At 41.1% G+C, this 23,380-nt stretch overlaps 1 protein-coding gene across 1 annotated transcript in view; it reads right to left on the bottom strand.

The window, feature by feature from the left end:
- erbb4b (erb-b2 receptor tyrosine kinase 4b) overlaps positions 1-23,380 on the bottom strand; it is a 77,879-nt gene that overhangs the window by 4,957 nt on the left and 49,542 nt on the right. Inside the window, exons 19-25 of the mRNA XM_019895350.1 lie at positions 20,301-20,423; positions 18,332-18,430; positions 15,346-15,555; positions 4,013-4,168; positions 2,403-2,478; positions 1,821-1,967; positions 366-463 (exon numbers count right to left, since the gene is read on the bottom strand). Coding sequence (XP_019750909.1) covers positions 366-463; positions 1,821-1,967; positions 2,403-2,478; positions 4,013-4,168; positions 15,346-15,555; positions 18,332-18,430; positions 20,301-20,423 — 909 coding nt within the window. The remainder of the gene's footprint in view (positions 1-365; positions 464-1,820; positions 1,968-2,402; positions 2,479-4,012; positions 4,169-15,345; positions 15,556-18,331; positions 18,431-20,300; positions 20,424-23,380) is intronic.

Raw genomic sequence — 23,380 nt, 5'->3', positions numbered from 1 at the left:
TGTGTAATAAATGATATTGAGATTTTGCAATAATTTCGTTACCCTTACAAGTAATAATGCGAGAATGCAATGAAACATTTTTTGTGGTTTCACTGTCATAACGGCCCTCCAAGGGAAGATGTAACTCAAAAGTGACACCCCTGGTCTAGAGTACTTCAAGTGATGAGGTTAGGGTCACCTATGGCATTGCATCATACACGTGGGGACACATTTTTAATGCTAAAATACGGTCGGAGTTGAGTATCGCAACGTATGTTGCCATTTTCCCCAGCAACAACATGTCGCTTGATTTTAATTCTGTTCATTAAGGTTCGGCGCGTCACTTGTGACTGAAGCGGTGCGGCCCAACGGTCTTGAAGACATACTTGAATAACGAGGTATCTCTGCGGATCACGGGCCATCCTGGTGAATTCTGCTGCCAGTTCTCTGAACTTGGGTCGGCTGTCTGTGTCAATCATCCAGCCTGGAAGAATTGCAGGATAATCATGTTCAGTTTCAATGCACGTATGGGAAGAAAAGCATTTGGAAGCTGAAATTTTTTTATTGCAAAAAAATACAGAAAACGTATTTTGATGGAGTAGTAAGTGGACCTTATTTAAAAAGAGTGTGTTTATATTGACGCTATTTTCATGATTGGTGTAAATTCTTCACGACGTGTAGGACCCAAAATTGGTCATATCACAGACAAGTGCAGGCGGGCAGATCTGCGAGAGGGTGGGCTGCACCGCTGTGGGATTGCTCACGGACGATTTCAATCATTGCCCATCAAAGTGTCTCCTTTCATTCTCTTTAAACGCGGCTCACGAGTTGCACACTCCAGTCCCGACATGGCGGAGGGCACAACTTCGCTGTGAAGTGGGCACTTGCAAACCTCCCCCGCCAACCAACCCTGATCGGTCTTTTAAAAAACAGAGAGCTTAACGTTGACGTATGCACATGGTTCAAACTATGTCAAATTTTTGCTACGGGGACAATGTCAGTTCCGATTCATTTGAGGTATAAAAGGAAAAGCCGTAGACGGCGCCCACATGGTTTCATTTAATCAACAAGACAGAATATGCGACAGAATATGCGGTGGAAGATAAGAAGTTGATTCTATGCGGAAGCCGTGCCATCTAATACACGTATAAAAAAACAGTAGAAAGCTTTTTTCTCTCTTGGAAAATGATGGACTTTCCTGTTAGTGGCTTGAGCATATGTCGAAGCACATTTATAATGTTCTTCGGAGTTGTGTGTATTGCGATGCGACGACCCTCCAGATAGGTGACGGTGACCTCATCCCGCTGTGAGTGCGTGCCTGCTTGCCAGGTGGCTGCTGGATCAAGGTGTCACCAAAAAGCAAGGTGACTGGCAGGACCAGAGCCCGCAGGCTGAGGTGAGACTGGCATGAAATCAGAGCTTTTTTTTTTTTTTTTTGCCAGGATCATGCCAGGGCAGGGGTGAACAATCCATGAAGCCAACGTGTTAGAGGTGAGGTTACGGACAGTTCGAGTGGATTATGTTGCACTCCTTACAAACTTTTTGGTTTCAACTCACAAATTCAGTTGTGCTAGTCAAAACAATCCTACAATGGCATTTAGTGTCAGCGAAGGAAACGAGACCAAGTGGGAAACAGATCGCTGAGTAAGTCAGTCTAAAGAGCAGATGCAGCACTGATGTCTGTGCATGTCAGTGAGAGGGCTCATCTTTGAACGAGAATGTTGCTGTTCGTAAGTTGCGGTAGATTTGTGTCTCTAACAGAACGGCTGAACAACAAAACAGCCTTCCGCACATAACTAATGCATGCGCGTGGTCATAAATCTTCCCAAATGAGGACGTACATTTGACTAAGACCATGTAGACGTCAATGGTGCAGATGGGCGGCTGTGGGAGACGCTCCCCTTTCTCCAGTAGTTCTGGAATATCTCTGGTTGAAATTCCATCGTATGGCTTCCCTCCAAAGGTCATCAGCTCCCAAATTGTTACCCCTAAAAGAAATCAGATGATTGTTGATTTAAAAAAAAAAAAAAGATTCAAAGAGAGGAAAAATATGGGACATTCCCCCAAAAATAGAGGAAATAAACAGAAATAAAATAAAATGTGCATTATTTGAAAGGCGTGAGAATTTATATAAAAGAAAAAAATGCAGAGAATCACAGAAACTGACAGGATGCATCGAAATGATTCCACGAATTAAAAAAAAAAAAAATCCCAGAAGTATTCTATCCATCTGCATGTACAGTATGTCATGAATCTTTTACTAATGCAAATCACACATGTATTATTCATTGGCAACACAATTCTTATTATTTTTTTGAAGGATCTGTATGAACCGTAAGTAAATGCGTAATAAAACACATAATTTAGCGCTTGTTGAACAGTAGTCCCACATGCGATCTAAATCTCACATCATGCAATCTTACCGTAACTCCAAACATCACTTTGATGAGTAAACTTCCTGTAATGAATACACTCCAGGGCCATCCATTTAATGGGCATCTGTCAGGGAGAACAGTGACGCATGACTTCCCGCACACCAGGGATTGTCGCTTTTCAATGAATTTGACTGGCAACCGATGAACACGTTTGATTATGTAAAATTAAGAGTTACAGCAGAGGTGGAGAGCTCGCTGAGTCATATGTCTTCTTCTAAGACAGTGATCGGATTTTTACTGTCGTATTTTTTTGTGGAATGGAAACATTACATGGTGCTTTATGAGACACATTTGCTGTTTGGTGTTCATCAGGCCAAATTTTGCCATGTAAAAAACATCCGTATAAATTTGCTACCCGATCGGACAACATGACGCTGTCTACCGACGCTTGTTTATTTTCATTGTAGTATTTGCATTCAGCTTAATGTAAAAATGGATTTGCTGCCAGATACGGTTGGAGCAATCGCACCAGAGTCAGAAACAATTTTGTCAATCATGAAGCAGGGTTATAATAGTTTGGGATTTTTCATGACCGATATGTTTTTATTTCATTTTGATTTTTGATTCGGTTAGTTGTCATTAGTTTTTGAAGCATGTTTGTTATTATTATTTTTTGGGGGTGGAAATTTCTTAATTTAGTTTTTATACTTTTTTCTTTTTTTTTTTTAAATATAGGCCTATGGTGTATTTGTCAAGTGTTTGTTTTTATACTTTTTTCTTTTTTTTTTTAAAATATAGGCCTATGGTGTATTTGTCAAGTGTTAGTTTTTATACTTTTTTTCTTTTTTTTTTTAAATATAGGCCTATGGTGTATTTGTCAAGTGTAACATCAAAAGGATCGTTACGTGTTGTGTAATAAAGTAAAGCAAACTCTGACCTTCCTTCTTCTGTACACGTGTACAGAATTCCCAAAACACATTTAAAGTGAACCCCAAAAGCTCATGTAAGTTATTCGGTAAATTGCCAAAGACGTAAAGACATTTTCACTATATCGTTTTTTTTTCTTTTACATAAAATATAGTCGGTTTGTTTTTGTTTTTTCTAAAAGCATTTTTGTTTGCATTTTATTTCGTTGAAAATTTTTTTTGTTTTTGTTTTTTTTTTTGTTTTAAGAATAAGAAAAACCTTTATTCGTCTCACAATGGAGAAATTCCCAATTTACAGCGGCAAAGTTATGAAAGGAAGAAAGTAGAAGAACAAAATATTGGAGCTGCTGTACAAGCAGCCACTCTTGCGGCGCCATCCTGAAGTCAAAATAACAACAAAATAATACAACACAACACATAAGACACAGTCAGTCATTCAATCTTAACCACTTTTCCGCATACTTCTGTTGTTTGAAGCAGTTATAGATGAAAGAGGAGAGGATCAAAGTGTCCTTTCACCAGTGGATCAGGGACATCATGCTGAAAATGTTCTATTGTTAGTTTTGCGTGCCTTGTGAGCACCTCCTAGGGTTACTGATTACTGCATCCCCTCAAGGTTATCATTGTTTGCATCCACGCAAGAATACAGGTGGGCAAGGAGATCTGTCACTCAGTAACACATTCGAGCTGTTTGTTTACCTTGCGCGAATGTGAACATTTATCATGATTTACCTTTCCTCCATCTGCATTATATTCCTTCTCATTGACGTCAAGCAAGCGGGCTAAGCCAAAGTCGGTGATCTTGATATGGTTGGGAGATTTCACCAGGACGTTGCGGGCTGCCAGATCCCTGTGGACCAGCCGACGCTCCTCCAGATACATCATCCCCTGCAACACACGCGTGGACATGTACAGTACTTTATATTGCACTTTATTTACATGCAACACCCGGCGCATGCAAACATCAATATGTACTTGCCGTGACCTGCGCAAATAAACCCGCGCGAGACTGAATCCTATTCAACATCGCCGTCTGTCTTCGCCATCCCCCATCACTGTAATGCGATGCGACCGTCGAGACCCCATTAGCTTTTTCATAATTATTGCTGTAATTATCATTACTACCACACTGTTATTTTCATGCAAATTCTCATCAATCAACAAGCCAACTGTGGAAAAGACCCTTGAAATAGTAAAAACCGCAATAACAACAGCCTCCATAATGTGTCAAAACAGAGTAGGCTTTTCAATTAACTCCGGATCCATAGGAGCAAGAAAGCCATTTCAATCAGTACATTTAATAATAAATCAAGAAACCATCCAGTTTCACATTGTCTCTGTTCCAAAACTCAATTAAAAAAAACATTTTTTTAAATTACCAACCTAATAAAGGCAAGCAAAAGTGCTTTGATGAAGTTGCCTTGGTTTATTATGTTTGGTACTTACACCAAATATGATTATTTGTCAAAAGTCCTAAAACTGGTGGAACACTCTCCATAAACAGAAGATCTTTAACATTTTTTTTTAATGTGCAGAACATGTGTGGTCACAGTATACTCATTGACACAATCTGAGAAATTTGGGAGAAAGCGGAAGCGCGTTTTATGTAGCAGAATCAAGCGACAATATATGCTGTACACAACTACATCGCATTGGCTTCACCATTTTGTTTTGCGGAATTTGCAGTCTTTTACATAATCACACTGAGCAACCGAGTAACGAGAACAACTTTTGTATAAATAAATAAATAAATACATAAATAAATAAATAACATCTCATTTCTCTTTAGTGACCAGCCAGGATTATTTTACGTAACAATTTACCAAATTCAATACCTCGAGTTGCTTATTGAAGAAAAAGTCACCAGTTCCAGCAATGTCAGGGGACACGTCCTCTGGGGACGGGTGAAAATGTCACCACAATGCTGTCTTTGTCCCGGGCCAACCGCCACTTTCGGAAAAACTGACTGACTGATCAATAAACCGACTTGTCACTCTTCATCCGTGGTGCTGCATAGCTGAGGCGAACTCATAGCTGTTTCTATTATTATGATTTTATTTTTTAAAAATTTGGGAGCGTTAACCATCCTATGAACACATGTTGACAATATCTGACAGCCCAAGGTCTGTAATTGCAGGAAATGTGCATGTAGGACAAGGAGCCAAGAGCCAGTGAACATTGTGTTTCACCCAAGTGTGTGTGGGGGGGGGGAAAAAAATCCACAGGCTTGAGCCATGCTCGATATCACACCTCCAAATACACACGGCCTTTAAATCTCCGGGGATCAGGCATGGAAAGGCAGCAGAAAGAAGAAATAACACAACTTGGAATCCAAGCGAAGTGTCATCATATTTTACCAAGACGTCCGGGTTCTGTTCACCCAGCATTGTCACAATCTATTTTTTTTTCCATCAAAAATATGGTGCATATTTGACTATCTAAAAGCTTTACTACTACAGTATATGAAAGAAATAAATTGGAGGAAAAAAAGTGTGACCTGTCTGGATACTTTGTGCTCAGCCATCCTTTTTCAAAAAGTAAAGAGAACAAGCCCTCCTCGAAAAATGTGACCTGCAGTCAAACAGTTATTTACGCTTAATGCGCTGAGTCAAATGGAGTCACGAGGAACAAAACCCAGGCTCAACAATATTTTCTCCCAATGTGTTTTGGAAAGACAGATGTGGCGGCGAATGAAGTGAAGGGCCCGAGATCAAATCAATAGCAGGAGAGAGTGGCGAGGTAGCACTTATTCTTCACCACCTGGCACTTCCCATTGCAGTTAATTCTGACAAGAAAATAAATACACAGAGGGAGCTGTCAAGACACTCGAACGGCGCACTCACCAAAATGTATAATCAAGCGATTCATCCCGACGGCACGTGATTCATGAGGAAACACTTCTAATGAGATGGAACACTCGCTGTGAGCATGTACTGGAGGGGCAGTGGTGCGGGGGGTTGGCGACTCTGACTGGGAATAACTCTTGATGGCAACTTTATCTAATGTTTTTTCAACCTCAGCAGGCCAATAGTCTGATTTGTTAAATAATCCGAATAACTACAACGGTAAGCATATTAAATGTCATTCTCTTTGACGGCATAGAAATCGGCTATTGTTTTTCTTCAAGCTCTTAGACTGAATGGTGAAGAGTTCAACCCGAGTAAAACATGAGACATAATTAGCTTACACAATCAAAAGAAGAATTTTTGGGGACGAAAGCTATTTGCCGAGATCAATGGATAAAAGTTCTTGGACATGGAAATCCATGTCAACAAAGGACATAAAAGCTACCGTATTTTCCGCACAATAAAGCGCACCTAAACGCACTTAATTTTCTCAAAAGCCGACAGTGTGCCTTATAATCCGACGTACCTTCTGTACGGATCAATATTCTGATTTCTTGGACACAATATTTTAAATGTCCTGTAAAGCACTTTGCTACAGCGGTTGTAAAAGCTCCATACAAATAAAGCGTGTATTGTATTACCTTTCGGGTAGCTTCACCTAGTGGATGCATAACGCAACTGCAGCCACTATTGTAGCTTCTATTCTATGCGCCTTATAATGCGGTGCGCCCTATATATGAAAACAGTTTTAAAAGAGGCCATTCATTGAAGGTGCGCCCTATACTCCGAAGATCCTTATTGTGCGGAAAATACGGTACTTCTTGATTTGCCCATGAAGTAAAAAAAATTGGAGAACTATAGAAAGTCGATGTGTGGATCTTTAGCATGGAGTTTACACCGTACAAACACTTCAATTAGTTTACTTGAAACCTCTTCATGAAAGGCACAGTTTAAAACGCAGCTTCTGGAGTGGATCTAATTTGATTGTGCAGATACAATATACTGTAGCTAATTTCATGGCTGGCCACTTGAAATCAAATTAATAAATCACCCTGTAGGTTTAATCCTTTAAAAGCAAAAGAGCTTTTGTAGAACCACCAAAGATTTTTTTTCTTTCAAACCGCCGAGCTGAATTGGTGTTTTAAATTTTATTTTAGCAAAAATGCACACTTCCTTACCAGGAGCTAAGGATTTCAAACCATGTGAAAAGAGTCTGGGGGGGACTACAAACAAAATCTAAAAATAATGACAACAACCCAAGGCTGCAGAGAAAGGTACAAGGAAGGACATGTGGTTGATGCACAACATACATCCTCTTCAATGATGAACAGTTTCTGAGTTGCGACTCTGCTTCAACCCAGATTTGTTTTTCCCACATAATTATATTTAAAAAAAAAGTTTATTTTAATCACCATATGACTAAGAATATTGACCAATAGAAAAAGTGAACACAGGTAGCCACGGCTAACATTGGACGGCGAGGATTTGGCTTGAGACAGTTTAGCTAGCTGTCACTAGCTTCCGCTGACGAACTCCAATCAGCTCGTAGCAGTTTTTTTCCTTCTCTCTTTGTTTACCTATGTTAAGTGTCTAGGGATTATGCCAACAAATTGGATTCAATATTACGAAAATAATTCTTACAATCATACAGATGGTAGCTCGCGATTCAACATTCTCTTTCTTAGCGACAGTCCATCTGAATGGGCATCCTAATTGTGTTGCAAGCAGTGTTCATCTTCTTTCGAGCCAATCTGACGGCTAATTTAGAGCAACATATCTGCAATTTGTGATGAATGGAAATTTTTTTCCCACGCAGGACAAGGAAAAAGCACAACTGATCTTTCTGCATGGCTAATATTTAACTTATCGAAAAGAGCGCATTAACCAAGGTAGAATTTACGTCTGTAACCCGATTTGTTCAGAAACCAGGGAGTCGCTTCTGTATTTGAATTGCCTCATTTACCTTTTTTTTCCCCCTAAAGGATGACAATATTTCTCGAAGGCACCGGATGTTGCGTTACTATTTTTGTGCGATCATATGACGAGTGAGCATTACTAAAGATTTGTGGCATCAGTGCAACGTTTGCCTGATGTAGTACGTGCTAAATGAATGCTACGGATATAAAAAGATCCCAGTGGGCACGGTGAGCGGGTGACTCATTGTTTAAGGAATGAGGTGTGACAAATCAGACCAACATGGAGGAGAAACAGAAAGGATTACACAATACTGATGAAAGCAGTCTGCTTTTCTTTGGGTTTGAACCACTGTGTCAGAGTGGATTTAAATAACGACGTTGGGGGACAGCTTAAATATGAAGCAGCAGACTAGGTAAGCAGGGAGTGCGAGGGGGAGACTTTGTGTGTATGCATTTATTCTCTCTGATGAATGCCCAATGCAGCAGACACTCGCGAGCCGACAGCACACAGGCTGTAACGGTGTTCTTGCCGGTATCTGATCATCACTAATTTATGATCTTTACAGCTAGACCCTAATATTACTAAGTATAGGATCATTGGAAAACATTCTTACATTAATCATTCAGAAAATTGATTAGCTACACCATCGGAGACCAAAGACTTTTGGGAATCGAGAACCAAGAAAAGACAGAGAAAAGCAGAGAACAAAACCAAACCCGTTTCAAAGGTGCATCGGATTATAAAGCACAGTGTCGGCTTTAAAGAAAATGGAATGCTTTGAGGTGCGCCTTATAGTGCGGAAAATACGGGTATTTAAATGATACATCTTGTAACGAAAAGATCAGATCAACGTAACAGAACAACGGAACTGAACAGTCACCAGACCAAAAAACGAGAAAGAACAAACGCAGGAAAGAGCATTCAGAAAATTTGGGGGGGGGATGCACGTGCGGGTTCACACAGACACTCTGTGATCCAGACATTTTTCGCGTCACGTTACTACTCCTGCGCGGCTGCTGCCAGACTGTTGGGTGTGCCAGGCCCCCGCAGGCACATTGGGGATCAGGTGGCACATTCAAACCACGAGCCAACAACATGACCTTGTCCTGGAAAGGCTGCTCGAGCCCAGTCATGGGGGCAGGAGGGACTTTTCAAGTGTTAGAAAAGGAAAGAAGCATCAGACACCAGATGGATATGCTAATGCACTTGGCACCAATCTACGTACTACTATTCCTCACGTACGTGGGCCATTGTTTCGGGTGTCGGGCCGGTGGTTTTTCCTGCAACTTTTATATGTGCCTTATACGTTTTTTTCCCCTTCCTCTGGATTTATGAAACACTTTCCAAATGCATGTGGCAGCTGATGTGAACCTAATTCCATTTGTCTTTCTATAAACATACACATGACGTATCTGTAGAGAAGAGATGTTCTGCCAACAAGCGCGCTAACGTGACATTCTTAATCACGTTGCTTGCACACTGCATGTCACAAGCTCAGGTGATGACGAACGTTGGCTGACTGTTTTGAGTCGGACGCTATTTCCAGCTGTTCTAATTTCTTCCGGAGACGGGGAAGGCTCCCTCTCTGCCGTACTAATCGCCTTCTTGTGTGCAAGTGTAGGCAGCCCATTTTGGTTGCGCTTTCCAGCGAGGCAGCGTGGGGATCGCCTCAGGTTGTTTGCAACGGGGCAAGATAAGTTGAAAACACGCTTTGCTCGCAAACATTCAACGTTTCAGGTCTAAACTATCTTTTCCCACAAGATGGGCTTTTTAAAGTGTGAGATTTATCATGAAGTAGATATCACAAAGTAGTTTGTCCAATGCGCAGTACCGTAATTTCCGCACTAAAAGGCGCACCTAAAAGCCTTCCATTTCCTTAAAAGCTCCCAGCGCGCCTTAAAATACGATGCGCCTTGTGTATGTTAATTACGGTAATATTTCCACCCCAAATTGTCTCTTTGCTCGAGACATGCTGATAATGCAGAGTTCAAACTTAAGGCGATCGGGTTACGCAGTTGAACGCGGAAATACAGCAGCGGCAAGAGAGTTCAACGTTAACGACTCAATGTTGTAACTTGCTGTTGGTGAAGTGAACTGTGTCGCTGCTTTAATAAATAAGTTTTACTGACATCTGATCGTTTTGTTGGCGATTCATTGAGCGTAGCTGCATCTAGTGGATGCGTCTTATAATGTGGTGCGCTCGATGTATGAAAAAAATGACACAATAGGCCATTCATTGAAGTTGCGCCTCATAATCCAGTGCGCCTTTAAGTGTGTAATACGGTAAATACGGTAAATCTCCCTCCAAAAACTTTTAATGTGTAGCAGCAGTCTACCAGTCTTGTGATTTCACCCCCCCACGCCCCCCCCCCAAAAAATCTATTCATTTTGAATGATTCCTGCTGTCTGTGTTGTCATCTGTCAGTGCTCAAGTGAATATTTGTATTTGCCACAACACCTTATTCAAGATGCTCGAGGTAGCTGGGAACAAAGATGACTCTGGGTCACATTTTTGTTTTCTTGTAAGCACTCTGCTCACTGCAGCTTTCACTTGCTGTAGAGCGCAGTGCATTGCAATGAGCTACAACATATTTATATACAACATCATGTATATATATATATATATATATATATATATATACTTTCCTAAAAATACAAGGCATGGGAACGGAATTGTCCCGCTGCCTATGCAAATTGGGAAAAGTGGCAAAACAAACACGGGCTGTCTTTCCAAACAAAGCAACCATCTGAACAGTCTAAAATGCATCTGTTTATATTACAAATGAACATCTTCAGAAGCCACTGCAGCATGGATTTCAGTTTTCATTATGAACAGTGATGCAAAACCCAATAAAGTGCTCATGTGACATCCGCTACATATTCCAGAGCATCACGCCATCAATACAACACGACGATCAAGGACATTTAGTCTCCCGTCCCTCCTCCGAACTGCTTCGAGTCATCGAGGACAGCTCAAAAAAAAAAAAATGCTTGCTTATTCTGAATTTGTTCCATCTTTTGAGGCCTTAGCAAAGAATGCTTTGTGCATGAATGCGAATGTCTGAATCGACCGCCGAGGTGTTCATATTGCAGGTGAGTTGAGAAGAAGCTGAGGTCAAGAAGAGAGAATAAATATTCTACAGCTTCCTCCTCTGAGCCTTGGGATGTGTCGCTGTCTACGTGCCTGGGTGGAGGAGTGGGAGTGCATGAGACCTTTCTGGCCAACTTTGCTCATCTAAGTTTGAAATGTTTTTGGTTTAAAAAAAAAAAAAAAAAAAAAAAAAAAAGAAAATGAAAAATTAAACAATGCCAAAGCAAGCAGCCAATTTGAGAAACTGAGCAGGATGTTGCTCAATAGTTTGACGTCATTTGTTAAGCGATACGCTCCAAAACAACCTTGAGCTCGGACACTTCGACAAAGCGTCACATGGGGGATTTGGAAAAGAGCCGCAAGCTTTGAAAAGATACCATTTAAAGTTTTCAGATAGGCTTGAAAATGAAGCTTTGCAAACGTTGTGCTTGGCCACATGCGCAAAGAGCCTCCTAAGAGGCACTCCAAATGAATTTTCAAGGAGACAGTTCACGTATCGCACATTTTAAAAATGAATTGAAATGTGCAGTTATATTACCATACGAGATAAGTGAGAAGGTTGTGTTTTGCGTGAAATTTTATTCCTTTCAAAAACTAACTAAAAGCTTGCCAATGTTAACTTGCATAACAGCAACAAGCACACTTGACAGCAAACAGGAAAGCGACAACTGAAAATCTGAATACTCACTCCGGTTTATCGTTCAGCGCTTGCTATTTCATTTAGCTCGCTAAATATAATCGATTTCAAGTTGAACTTTCAATTCAAAGCTCATGCTAGCAAAGACGCTCGAGTTGAACTTTCAATTCAAAGCTAACGCTAGCAAAGACGCTCAAATTGAACTTTCAATTCAAAGCTAACGCTAGCAAAGACGCTCAAGTTGAACTTTCAATTCAAGGCTAACACTAGCAAAGACGCTCATTAAAATGACTAACAACTCCCAATTTTGGAGATCTAAAGTGGATACTGACAGGCTTACATACCCACACCTTATATGAGTACCTGTAAGCTAGTTGTAGTCAAACCTTTCCTCGATGCCCGTTGGGTGTATGTGTGTGTTTGGAAAAGACACGTGACAGACTGAAGGCTGGAGATACAGTGGCTGCCATGGTCGCAAGTGTAATAACATACCGTCACCGCAGTAAGTTAGCGCGGGACTAATGTGCGGTTCTTTCTGCACTTTTTTTTTCTTACCGTTGAGGGGAATCCTCGGAGCTGAGTGCACAGAGAGCAGAACTCAATTAAGAGAATTTAGTGGAGAGCCGGGGTGCGCTATACAGTTTGATCCGCCAGAGTGTTTGCAACTCCGCGACTGCCATCACTCATCACGATCATAGACCGTGTCTCCACCAGCCAGTAGAGTTTAGCTGAACATGTTCAGAGGAAGGATAAACACGAATTGAGTGCGTTTCCGCTGAGGGACGGAAATAGCCGTGTGTGCTCAGTATTTTGTATGGCCGTTATACAAATACAGATAATTCTAAAATTGGGCACTGCTGCTTTACCAAGCTTTGGTGTGTGTGTGTGTGTGTGTGTGTGTGTGTGTGTGTGTGTGTGTGTGTGTGTGTACATATTTGAGAGGGTGTTTGGAAGTGAGCAAAACGACATACAGTATGTGAATGACGTTAATTTTTTTTTTCTTGATGACCATACGTTGCTGTTGATGGACTTCCATACCAACAAAGCAACTTATAGCAAAAGGTGCCGGACAGGGGGGGGGGGAAATCACATTAAGATTAATCTTTTTCTTAGCAGCAATCCACGTTGCTAATCGCTCTTTTGAGTAATAATCACTCAAGTGGTAGAAAAAGTCACCTCTCTGTTCATACCCATGTTGTTAGTGCAAACAGTGCATGTCAGTGAAGACACGCTTTTGAACTCTGGAGGCCGCCAATTAAAAATGGTGAACTAAATCGTTCGGATCAATTAACCGCCCTGCCCTCAGCGGCAGTTGCATGGCTATCGACTTATCCAGCGAGTGAAGCGTTGCCTTACTCAGGCGTGGCAATTCAAAAATACAAACGGACTCACGGTGTAGTTCCCTTGCACAGCACTCGAAAACATCTATCCCATGTTATATAATGTATGTTATAAAGGCATATGTGTCCCACCAAGTATCAAAAACAGGGTAATAGAAGCTAAAAAAAAGATATACAGGTCATGAATTAATGCCAAAACCCATTGGCGCCAAGCAAACAGAACAGGCAAAGGGTGACAAGGCTTTAAAGCACACAGTAGAAAGGAGACGAAGCAAGATAAAACGGAATAAAATAACGCATGCAGACATCACAGCGCTGATAAATCTGCTCATTAGTACATCTCTTGAGGTGGTGATCATTATGAAGATACGGTGTTGGTGACAGAGGAGGTGGGGGGGGGGGTGGAGGGGGTGGGGGTAAGCACAGGGAGTTCTGTCACTTAGAAGACACCCGACCGCATAACATTGTGGGACCAAAACAGAATTGATGCAAGAGTCCAACACAAAGACAATTCTACAATGTGCCTTGGTTTCATTTCATTTGGGAATGTGTCTTCAAAAACCATCCGGACTTCTGACCCACCCAATGCACGTACAATGGGGTATTAAGAGGCACCCACCAAAGAGACGTAATTCACTCTTCGTTGCGGTTGGCATCAAATCAAGGCAATGTTTTTTTTTTTTCTTTTCCCAGCCACTTGTGAATGTAATTGAAATCCATGAAAAAGATACTGGGACAGCCTCAGGCGCACCAAAGAGGAAAAATGCTTGAGCCGACAGGAGACTGTGCGCAAGGGCCGATTCGACAGGGACCGCCCACATTTTGGGGCCACCGAGTGCATAATTGCCATGCAGGTGCGTCGATGGCCAACTTAACTGACTGCGAGAATCCGCACAGCCAGAAAAGTGTGCAACTGTGCAACTTTTCCCGCTTAGGCCCGTGGGACAATATAGGCCTCGGCTCCCAGAAGTTGAAGCCATTATTGAAAACAAATGAAAAATTCACTCTTAAGACAGAAGAAAAAAGTGTAAATAATACATAATCATCTGCCTTTCATGTGTTGTTACTATCTCCATGTTAACAAGTGTTCACAGCAGGCAAACAGTATATTTATTCATGTATAGCTGTGTTCACTCACTTTGCCAAATAGCGATCTGTGTAATAATTGTGTTGCACAGCATGGGGGTGGGGGTGTAACAAAGTAGGGTGTGATGGTGAGTACGTGGTTTGATGGGTTAGCATTTCCCCAGTCGAAAGTCACCATGGTGCTACTGCCTGCCTCGCATTTAACCACCTTGGAAACCGAACCATTTGAGAAAAATAAATTGAGACTGCAACAAATCATTATTTTTTTTCCATTCACCTTTCCATCTTTATGGACAGCGACATCAAAAGCCACCGATCTGAACGCAATTGTTGTTTGAGAGAAGTGAGTTACAGTTAATAAAACATCAAGGGGAATGGTCAAAAACCTAAAGAAGACACTGGCATGATTCAAAAGTGATGGCCACATAATCACAATGTGCATCATCATCATCATCATCATCCAACAACCTCGACGGCAGTCCACACATGGTCCAAATATTTATTATTATTAATTTTAAGGTATGGTATTTTCCGTACTACAAGGCACTTCGTAGTATAAGGCGCACCCTCAACGAATGGCTTATTATAAAACTGTTTTCATATATAGGGCGTACCACATGATAAGGTGCATAGAATAGAAGCTGCAATATTTGCTGCGGTTGCGTTATGCATCCACTAGATGGAGCTACACTAAAGAGAATACAATACAATACAGCTTTATTAATATAGAGCTTTCACAACAGCTGCGGCTGTAACAAAGCGCTTTACACAACATTTAAAATACGATATCAAGAAATCAGAATATTGACGATTATAAGGCGCCTTACAGAGCGGAAAATACGGTCGTTAAATTTGAGTTTGTCACTCTCCTTCAAGTTTCTTCACATTTTCACACATGATTTCTAATAATCTGTGCTGAGTTAGCACAACAGTCAAGATCGAGTTCTTGACGGAATCACAGAAGTTTGTACTAGAACGTGAATAATCAATGACTGGAACAATCAACAAAAAAACATGATTTGGCACCGCAATGATCACTGATAAACAAATATTTTACTCCAAGCCAAGATCGATCCATCAACCCACCAAACTGAAGCCGGACCAAGTTCAACTTAAGGTACTACAGCTGGTTTTTTTTCCACATTTACCTTGGCAATCTGGACACACCAGTTGAGCAACAGCTGCGATCCGATGTTGTCCTTCTGCTCGAAGACGTAGTCGAGAAGGCAGCCGTGGGGCATCAGTTGCGTCACCAGCTGGATGGTGGGACTCAGGCAGACACCCAGCAGACGCACCAGGTGAGGGTGCTCCATGCTGGCCATAATCAGGGCCTCCTGAAAGATAAACACTTGTCTCCTCTGGCAGGTGGAAAATGTTAAGAAATGGTTTACGTTGGTTTCATATAATTTTTTTTTTTTTTAATCGTCACAAAAATCAGCCATCGAAACAGGGGTGTGTAGACTTTTTAGATCCATGGCAACCTTGTCTTGGTGAGCTTATGGTGCTGGAAATTAAAATAATATAACATTTTATTGGATTATTTTTAGTTTATTTGACGTTCATGCTCTGATTTATAAAAAAAAAAAAAAAATCAAAAGTTACTCACCAATTATTCAGTACTTGAGTATTATTCTTTTCATTGAGTACTTTTTTGACTCTTACTCAAGAACTTATTCAGAGCACAAATTTTCACTTTTACAAAACGCTAGGTCATATTATTCAAAAGTAACTATTATTGACTACAATTTTTGGCCTCTGGTGTGTCGGTGTTACCTTGTGTCAAGAAATAGAAAAATGGCGGTGACCGCACATGAGGGGAAATTCTTCTTATACCTGTCTGTCTTATTCAGAAAGGTGCAAATAATTTAATAATGACTGCAGAGGTTTTCTTTTTCACAATGATAGAGTCAATGGTATGCACATGCCATGTAGTTTTAAAAAATATTGGTCATTTTATCACCGTGTGAAAAGACAAGCACAAAGTTGAAAGCCTCGCACGACACTCGCCGAGCGTTCACCCAGCTTACGAGTACAGAGCTAACTGACAAAGATCACAGGGTTCCTTATTCTGTTTAAGGCTCGAGTTTCTCTTGAAGCAGCAAGCAGCAAGGTTCTTACTCAAGTCAAAAAGTGGAGAATTTGATTTTATCAAAGTGGCTGATTGTCCCGCGGGATCCTTGACTTATTATTATTATTTCTTTCATGTTAAAAATACACAACTGCTGAATTTTCCCACAATAGATCCTACTACTGTACATGACAACAGAGTTTGCCCCAATGGGCAATTGTCAGGTTCACCTGAGAGCAACCCTTCCTGTTTTATATTACAGTCAAAAAAAAAAAAAAAAAAAAAAAAAATGTCATGAATAACCTTGACTGTCGTCAACTGCTACACATTGTGCAAGGCCCTGTTATTTATTCAAATGACATGTGGTAAGGAGAAACAAAGCACGAAGCTGCGATATATTATCAGCCAACATGCACACGTGCATTTATGTACACAGTCCCAGCGTAGAGTTCTGTGTGTACAGGGGATTACGGGCTAATTCATCACGAGACAGATTGTAGTGTAACACACATGCAGCACGCATCATGTTAATGTGCTTTGGTGCGTATCAGTCAGACAGATATACGACGCATCTTGTGAAGCTCCGGTGAACACCAAACAGGAGTGACATCACAAAAGAGGATTAATATGTTGCAAGTATCACACGGCTTGGATAATAAGAGAACTGCATCTCGGCTGTTAAAATACTTTTGCGTTTCATTATATTCAGACATTGGTTTCAAAGGGTCCATCCCGCCTCCAAAAGTCTAACCACGGCATTCTGATCAATATTGTGTTTGTAGAATACGAGTTAAGCGGCAAAATCCACCCATTTTTAGTCATCTCAGGGGGGGGACGGCCATTTCGCCACTTCCTGTCAACTGAAAATGACATCACATTTGCTCAGGGCTCAAGTAACAACCGATCACGGCTCGCCTGTTTTCTGAAGCTGAGCCACGATCGGTTGTGACCTGAGACCCAAGAGCGTTTTTGGGTGACTCTGAACCTGGTGTCAGCAGGCTGCATGAATAATGTGACTTCCCCTCGCCAGATATATTAACGTTAATCGCGTGCGGGGCAGCAGTTTGTGTCGATGATTTATTTGTCCACTGTTAAATGTGGACTAATTATATGTGAAGGGGAATTTTGTATATTTTATTTGTACACATCTTTAAGTGATAAACACAATGCTGTCCTTGCTTATACAGTCCCCAAGTGATCCATGCACATCTGTTTTGCGCGAATAATAATTAATGTACACAAGAGAAACATAATTACGGAATATATTTCTCAATAAACACTTGAAAAGTCCCTCTATAGCCCCCCCCCCAAACAACGTTTAGCAATGCAACTTAATTCGATATAATACCTGGCCCTTTTGTGTAAAATGTTTGGACTGTATATACTCGGCATATGGCTATCCTACTTTTCCCTCAGAAGATCCTGTTTAGTCTCCTTCTTGGATGCCAAGACAAGCTCTCAAAGCACACCGAGCATAAATTATAACAAACACTGGGTACTCATCAAAGGCATCCTGATGAAAAACAGAAATGCTCGTACTAACACTTCCTCTTAGACCGCCAAAGTAAGTGCAAAAAAAAAAAAAAAAAAAAAGCGAGTGCAACTGGGTCACTTTCTGTGTGTGTGTGTGTGTGTGTGTGTGTGTGTGTGTGTGTGTGTGTGTGTGTGTGTGTCAGGATGAGTATGTGTGCTAATGAGTCATTTCATCTGCATTGCATCATCACTGGGTAATAAGTTTGATCTTTTTCAGTTTTCTTTTTGAAACAAGATGAACTGCGAATGCTTGAAAAATTTAATCCGGTGAATGCGTATGAAAAGTCTACACCCCCGTTTGAATGGCAGATTGTTGTGATGTAAATTTTAAAAAAAAATGACACTAAGATAAATGCTTTTCCACCATATGACCTATATAACCTGTACAAGACAATATACTTTTAATTTCAATACTTTCGACAAGTGAAGTACATCGAAACAATAAACCTTATATAGGGAATATATAAAATTACCAAATAAATATAAGTATAAACTATAAAAAAAACCTATCATGAAATTGTCTATTTACTCACGTCCATGAACTCCACATTTGCCTTGGGCCCCGTGGCTTCATTGAGGATTTTGATGGCTACGGGTATCTTAACCGTTTCCCCCTCAGGAATCCAAATTCCCTAGAGAGAAATACAAACAAACACAGGATGAGACAAAGAATCTGAACATCACAGTTAAGGACAGCTTTCAATCAGTGTATGTAAGGTACACAACCACTCAGTTCCCAGATAGGAACAAGCGTCTGGACAAAACCATTTCGGACATGACATCTCCATAAGGTGAAAGCGAAAGAATATTATGTGAGTTCCACAAATGAAGCCTGTCGTGAGCTATTTGACTGAAATGAGTTACATACAGAGATGGCGTCGAAGCCAGTGAGTCTAAAACTGTACTGTGGCACATTTGTGTGCTGCTGAAAATTCTGCAACTTTACACAATTGCGCCAAATGTGATTTACAGTATGCATCGGTTCCCAAAAAAAAACAAAAACAAATGTGAATGTGTATGTGAATATGGCATAATTTGTTTAGATTAGTTTTTATGATTTTGATTGTATTTATTTATTTATGTTAATTGTTCTTTTGATGGTGGCACCATCTGTGTTGCTAACTTAGGCCCCTCCAGCTTTTTATTTCATATTCCAAAATATATTTCATTTTTTTTTTTTCCTCAGCCCACCTAATAATGGTCATGCCTCTCTTTAGCTCAGGGAGAGAAAAATTCCTGGAGCCGTCACTGCAGTGCAAATACTTCAATAATGCCCCCCCTTGTCCCCAAAAGCTTTATTCCCGGACAACTTTTTTCCACTTTCTTCTTAAATAACGGCTATGCTCTCGATCTCAATTAGTAAATTGATCATTCCCACCACCCTTGTCACCTATTTTATCTCTTTTCTTTCAACCTGTCATCCCAAATCCCATCGGGGGTAGTGGGTATGATGATGATATAGTGCGTGCTGAACGATTAAAAGTTATTTTGTCCTTCCCAAAAAAAAAAAAACGGGCATTTTGAAGGATCTAATTTCATCTGTGATTAAAGTGATTTAGCAGCTGCCAAAACGGTCAAAGCATTTAAAAAGAGGAGGGGAGAACTGAAGTGGCGCTCAACTTTTCAACAAGCTTCAAATGCGTCGCGCTGCCGTTATAAACACCCCCACCATGACAGCAGGCTTAACATCTCCACTAAAGCGAAACTACCACTGATCACAGCTTTAATTTCAGGAGTGCTACGCTTAGTTCGATACACCCTGTCCAACGGCATACGCCGGGCTAATTATTGCTCAGCGAGGTTTAATTTAATCGAGAACGAATTGCATTTCAAATGATTTCTCAGTGAAAACGTTCAGGGTTTTTTTTTCCCAGCAAGCTCATAACAGTTCACAGTCGTAATTGTCCTAAATGGGGTGCTACCGTTTGTTTTTACCGTGTACTCTCATATATAATAATGGGCTTTTTTTAATTGTTCATGAATGATCAAGAACAGATTTAATTTTACCTCACTATTAAACTGAAATATTGCACTGCTATTAAAATCCGAAAGGAGACAAAAAGAAGCAATAAGACAAAACGCTAAAAGACAATTTGAGACAACAATCTTCCGTTAAGGGCATCGTATGATTCTTCAGAAGACTATCTGCATTTTTGTTTTCATAATTATGATCAAAAAATAAAAATACAGATGGATAAGGAAAAGAAGATAAATGATGAATCTGAAGTCGTCAATTTTATGCCCAGTGTCACGCTGGCTCCCTCCTTAACTTAACATCTAATTACATTATGACCACATGGGACTTCCTGGTTTCTATTACCTCATTCTCCTCACCCTCTGCCTCCATTTTTCAAACTAATTTCTTGACCTTCATGATCTGGGAATACCATTCACTTTCTTCCACTTGAAGATTCCTCAGGATTGATCAAAACGATGATGCGTCGAAATGTATTTTGCAAAGGCAGCTGACTACTATGACACTTGAATTGACTTTATTTTTACCTTGTACACTGTCCCAAAGGCTCCAGAGCCAAGGATCTTGACTCTTTTGAGTTCTGTCTCTTTCAAGATTCGAAGCTGAGCTTGGTTGGGTGCTGTCCCGCTGGGTGTCAAAGGTTCCACCAGCTGAGGAAAACAGAAAATAATCCTCACTCATTGTACAACTAATCGTAACAGTGACTGCTCAATATGATGTCATCCGTCACCGAACAGCATTAACAAGTGGCAAAAGAACATGGGGGAAGAGATCACGACAGGATCTCTAAACTTGAAGTTCACACTGTTCTCTCATCACTTCTCGAGTAGAGCAATAACTAGATGATGGAGGAAATGAGAGAGAGAGGGGGTGGTGGTGGTGGTGGGGGGGGTGATAGAAATAAAACAATGGGAAGGCAGCAATGAGGAAGCAGGCAGCTGACTTGCTCGGGGAAGCAAAAGCGCCCAAAACGGAAGCAATATAAGGAGGATTAGGAAAATAGTATCCAAGATTCAAAAGCGGGCAAGTGAAAGCGCAGATAATCACAGAGTGTAAATCAGACAGACTTGGGTGGGCAGCCCGGTTTCCCCCCTCTGGCTCATGGTTGTTACAGTTTGATTAAAAACAATAGCAATTCTTCATTGAAACGGAATAATAAATCAGCATCTGGAGGGAGGTACGAGACCGCACACAAACAAACAATCACATTTGAAACCAACAGGCTCTTGTACGCTGCAAGGAGCTGTCCAGCCAGCGCAGCTGCTGCAGCGCAAAGCGGTCGGAACTGTCTACATCCTCACTCTAAATAGTGGTGCTGAAATGTGAAACATCACGTTTTTTTGGGGGGGCACCTGGGTTCAACTGCAAGATAGTCCAAAAAAAAAAAAAAAAACACAACAAAAAAGACTCCAACCGGCAGATCGCACACTAGGACCAGTCTGCAAATAATTGGGCAGTAGGAAGCGCCGAAAAACAAAAAACACACAAGCTGTAGATCACAAGTGTCAAAGTCAAGGCCCGGGGGCCAGATTTGGCCTGCCACATCATTTTATGTGACCCGTAAAAGCAAATCAATTTGTTGTGCGCTGTGTACGTAATATGTGGAGATGATTAAACATTTATATGGTTTCCCAAAATTCATAACGGCCCTCCAAGGGAAACCGTAGCTACAATGTGGCCCGCGACAAAAATGAGTTTGACACCCCTGCTGTAAATTATTATCATATTTTTTTTACTAGTGGTTTGAAAATTATTTGAAACTTCCATTAATTATGTACTATGATTTGCTGATGTCCACCTCCAGATGAGCGAAATGCAAGTTTTGGTCTGTCGCTGTCTGTTTTTTTTTTTGTTTTAATCACTCTTTGTTGGTTACACTTGTACCGTTCTCAGTTCATTATATGCCTGCCTACTTTTCGCCCCGACTTTCTGCAAGTTCACCTGTGCTCAACTCCCTGACTGCTCAACCCCACTCCTCCTTCAACCGCCTGCTTCCCTTTGACTACGTCCGCCATTATCCACTCTCTCGTCAATCTCCGCCTCTTGATGGATAATCCGTGGATGAAGCACCCGTACAGGTTTTTCTGTATATGGGGAGTCTCCTAACAGAGTGAAATGACACGCGAGTGTCTTTGTGACAACCAGAATAGGAGGTTGTAATAGCAAGCGCAATGGTAGTGTTTCGACAGCGCTGCCGCTTTGCATGCGCACGAAGCGCTGGACCAGCTACTGTAAAGAGCGCAAACTACCAGACCTAATTTTGCACGTGGGCAATTGAGTGCCTTAAAATCCCAGCCAGTAGTGCACTTTTCCTGTTTGAACACACTCTGAGAAGATCCTTCCTCAACTAATGTTGCCATCCCGGTGCCTTTTCATAACAGCATTGTATTGTGAAGAAAGCTAAAAGGTCTACCTGAGCCTCCGGGTTAGCGACAGGAAGCATTTTATGAATTGTATAAGAACAGACTCACGCACATGCGCACAAGCCTCGGGAGCACGCATCCGTTTCCAAACAATATTCTCTCACTGCAAAATCCTGCACCACAAGCATTTGTTAGTTTGGTTAAGAATTCACAAGGTGACTGTACACTGTTTGTGAAATATTGCTGTAAAACTTCGACCATGACCACATTTGGTCACTGAATCTAGTGTATAAACTGAATCCTGTAGCCCCTCACTAAGAGAGAGAGTGAGAGAGAAAAAAAAAAAAAAAAAAAACAGGATTCTAAGGAAAATAAAGTGTATAATTTAAATGGTATAATTACAAACTATACATTCATAGTACATGAATTCGACCAGTTTCCTGGGTGTGTATGTGTCTGTGTGTGTGTGTGTGTGTGTGTATTTATTATTGTGGGTTAAAGTTAGGAAGTGCATTGTTTAAGTGCAATAATCGGATGTCAGATGCTGAGGGGAAACAAGTGATTCTAGTACTAGTACTAGTTATAGTAGGGTTTTTGATTCACCAAATGTAAAATTTATCAAGTCCGTGTGATTTTATAGTTACCGTATTTTCCGCACTAAAAGGCACACCTAAAAGCCAGCCATTTTCTTAAAAGCTCACAGCGCGCCTTAAAGTCCGTTGCACCTTGTGAATGGTCATTTTACTGACATCTGATCGTTCTGTTGGAGTTTCCTCGAGCATAGCTCCATCGAGTGGATGCATTTTAGATTGCGTCTTGTAATGCGGTGCGCCCAATGTATGAAAAAAAATTACAAAATAGGCCATTCGTTGAAGGTGCGCCTCATAATCCAGTGCGCCTTTTAGTGTGGAAAATACGGGATATATAAATCATCCTTTATTCGAGCAGCTTGATCCTCAGGAGGGTCGGGATGTCAGCTGTCTTGGGGCAGTGACTACTGTTAATCTGAGCAAGTGTAAAGAGCATTTAGCGGCATTCATCTCTGTCACAGCCTCCGTCACGGCATCCTGTGTTTCCGAAGACTAGCTAAGTGAATACCCGAGACTGAGGACATCACTCACCTCTGTTTCCAAGAAGCGACGAAGGGCCCGCTTCTTCTTGATGTTGTTCCGGCGCACAGACACCGCCACGCTCAGCGCGACGATAACCACCATGAAGAGGCTGCCGATCACCCCTGCCCCCAT

The sequence above is a fragment of the Hippocampus comes genome, unplaced genomic scaffold (assembly GCF_001891065.2).
Source record: "Hippocampus comes isolate QL1 unplaced genomic scaffold, H_comes_QL1_v1.1 scaffold237, whole genome shotgun sequence".
Taxonomy (NCBI): Eukaryota; Metazoa; Chordata; class Actinopteri; order Syngnathiformes; family Syngnathidae; genus Hippocampus; species Hippocampus comes.
Note: the sequence above shows the minus strand (reverse complement) of the source record. Positions and strands in the feature narration are given on the sequence as shown.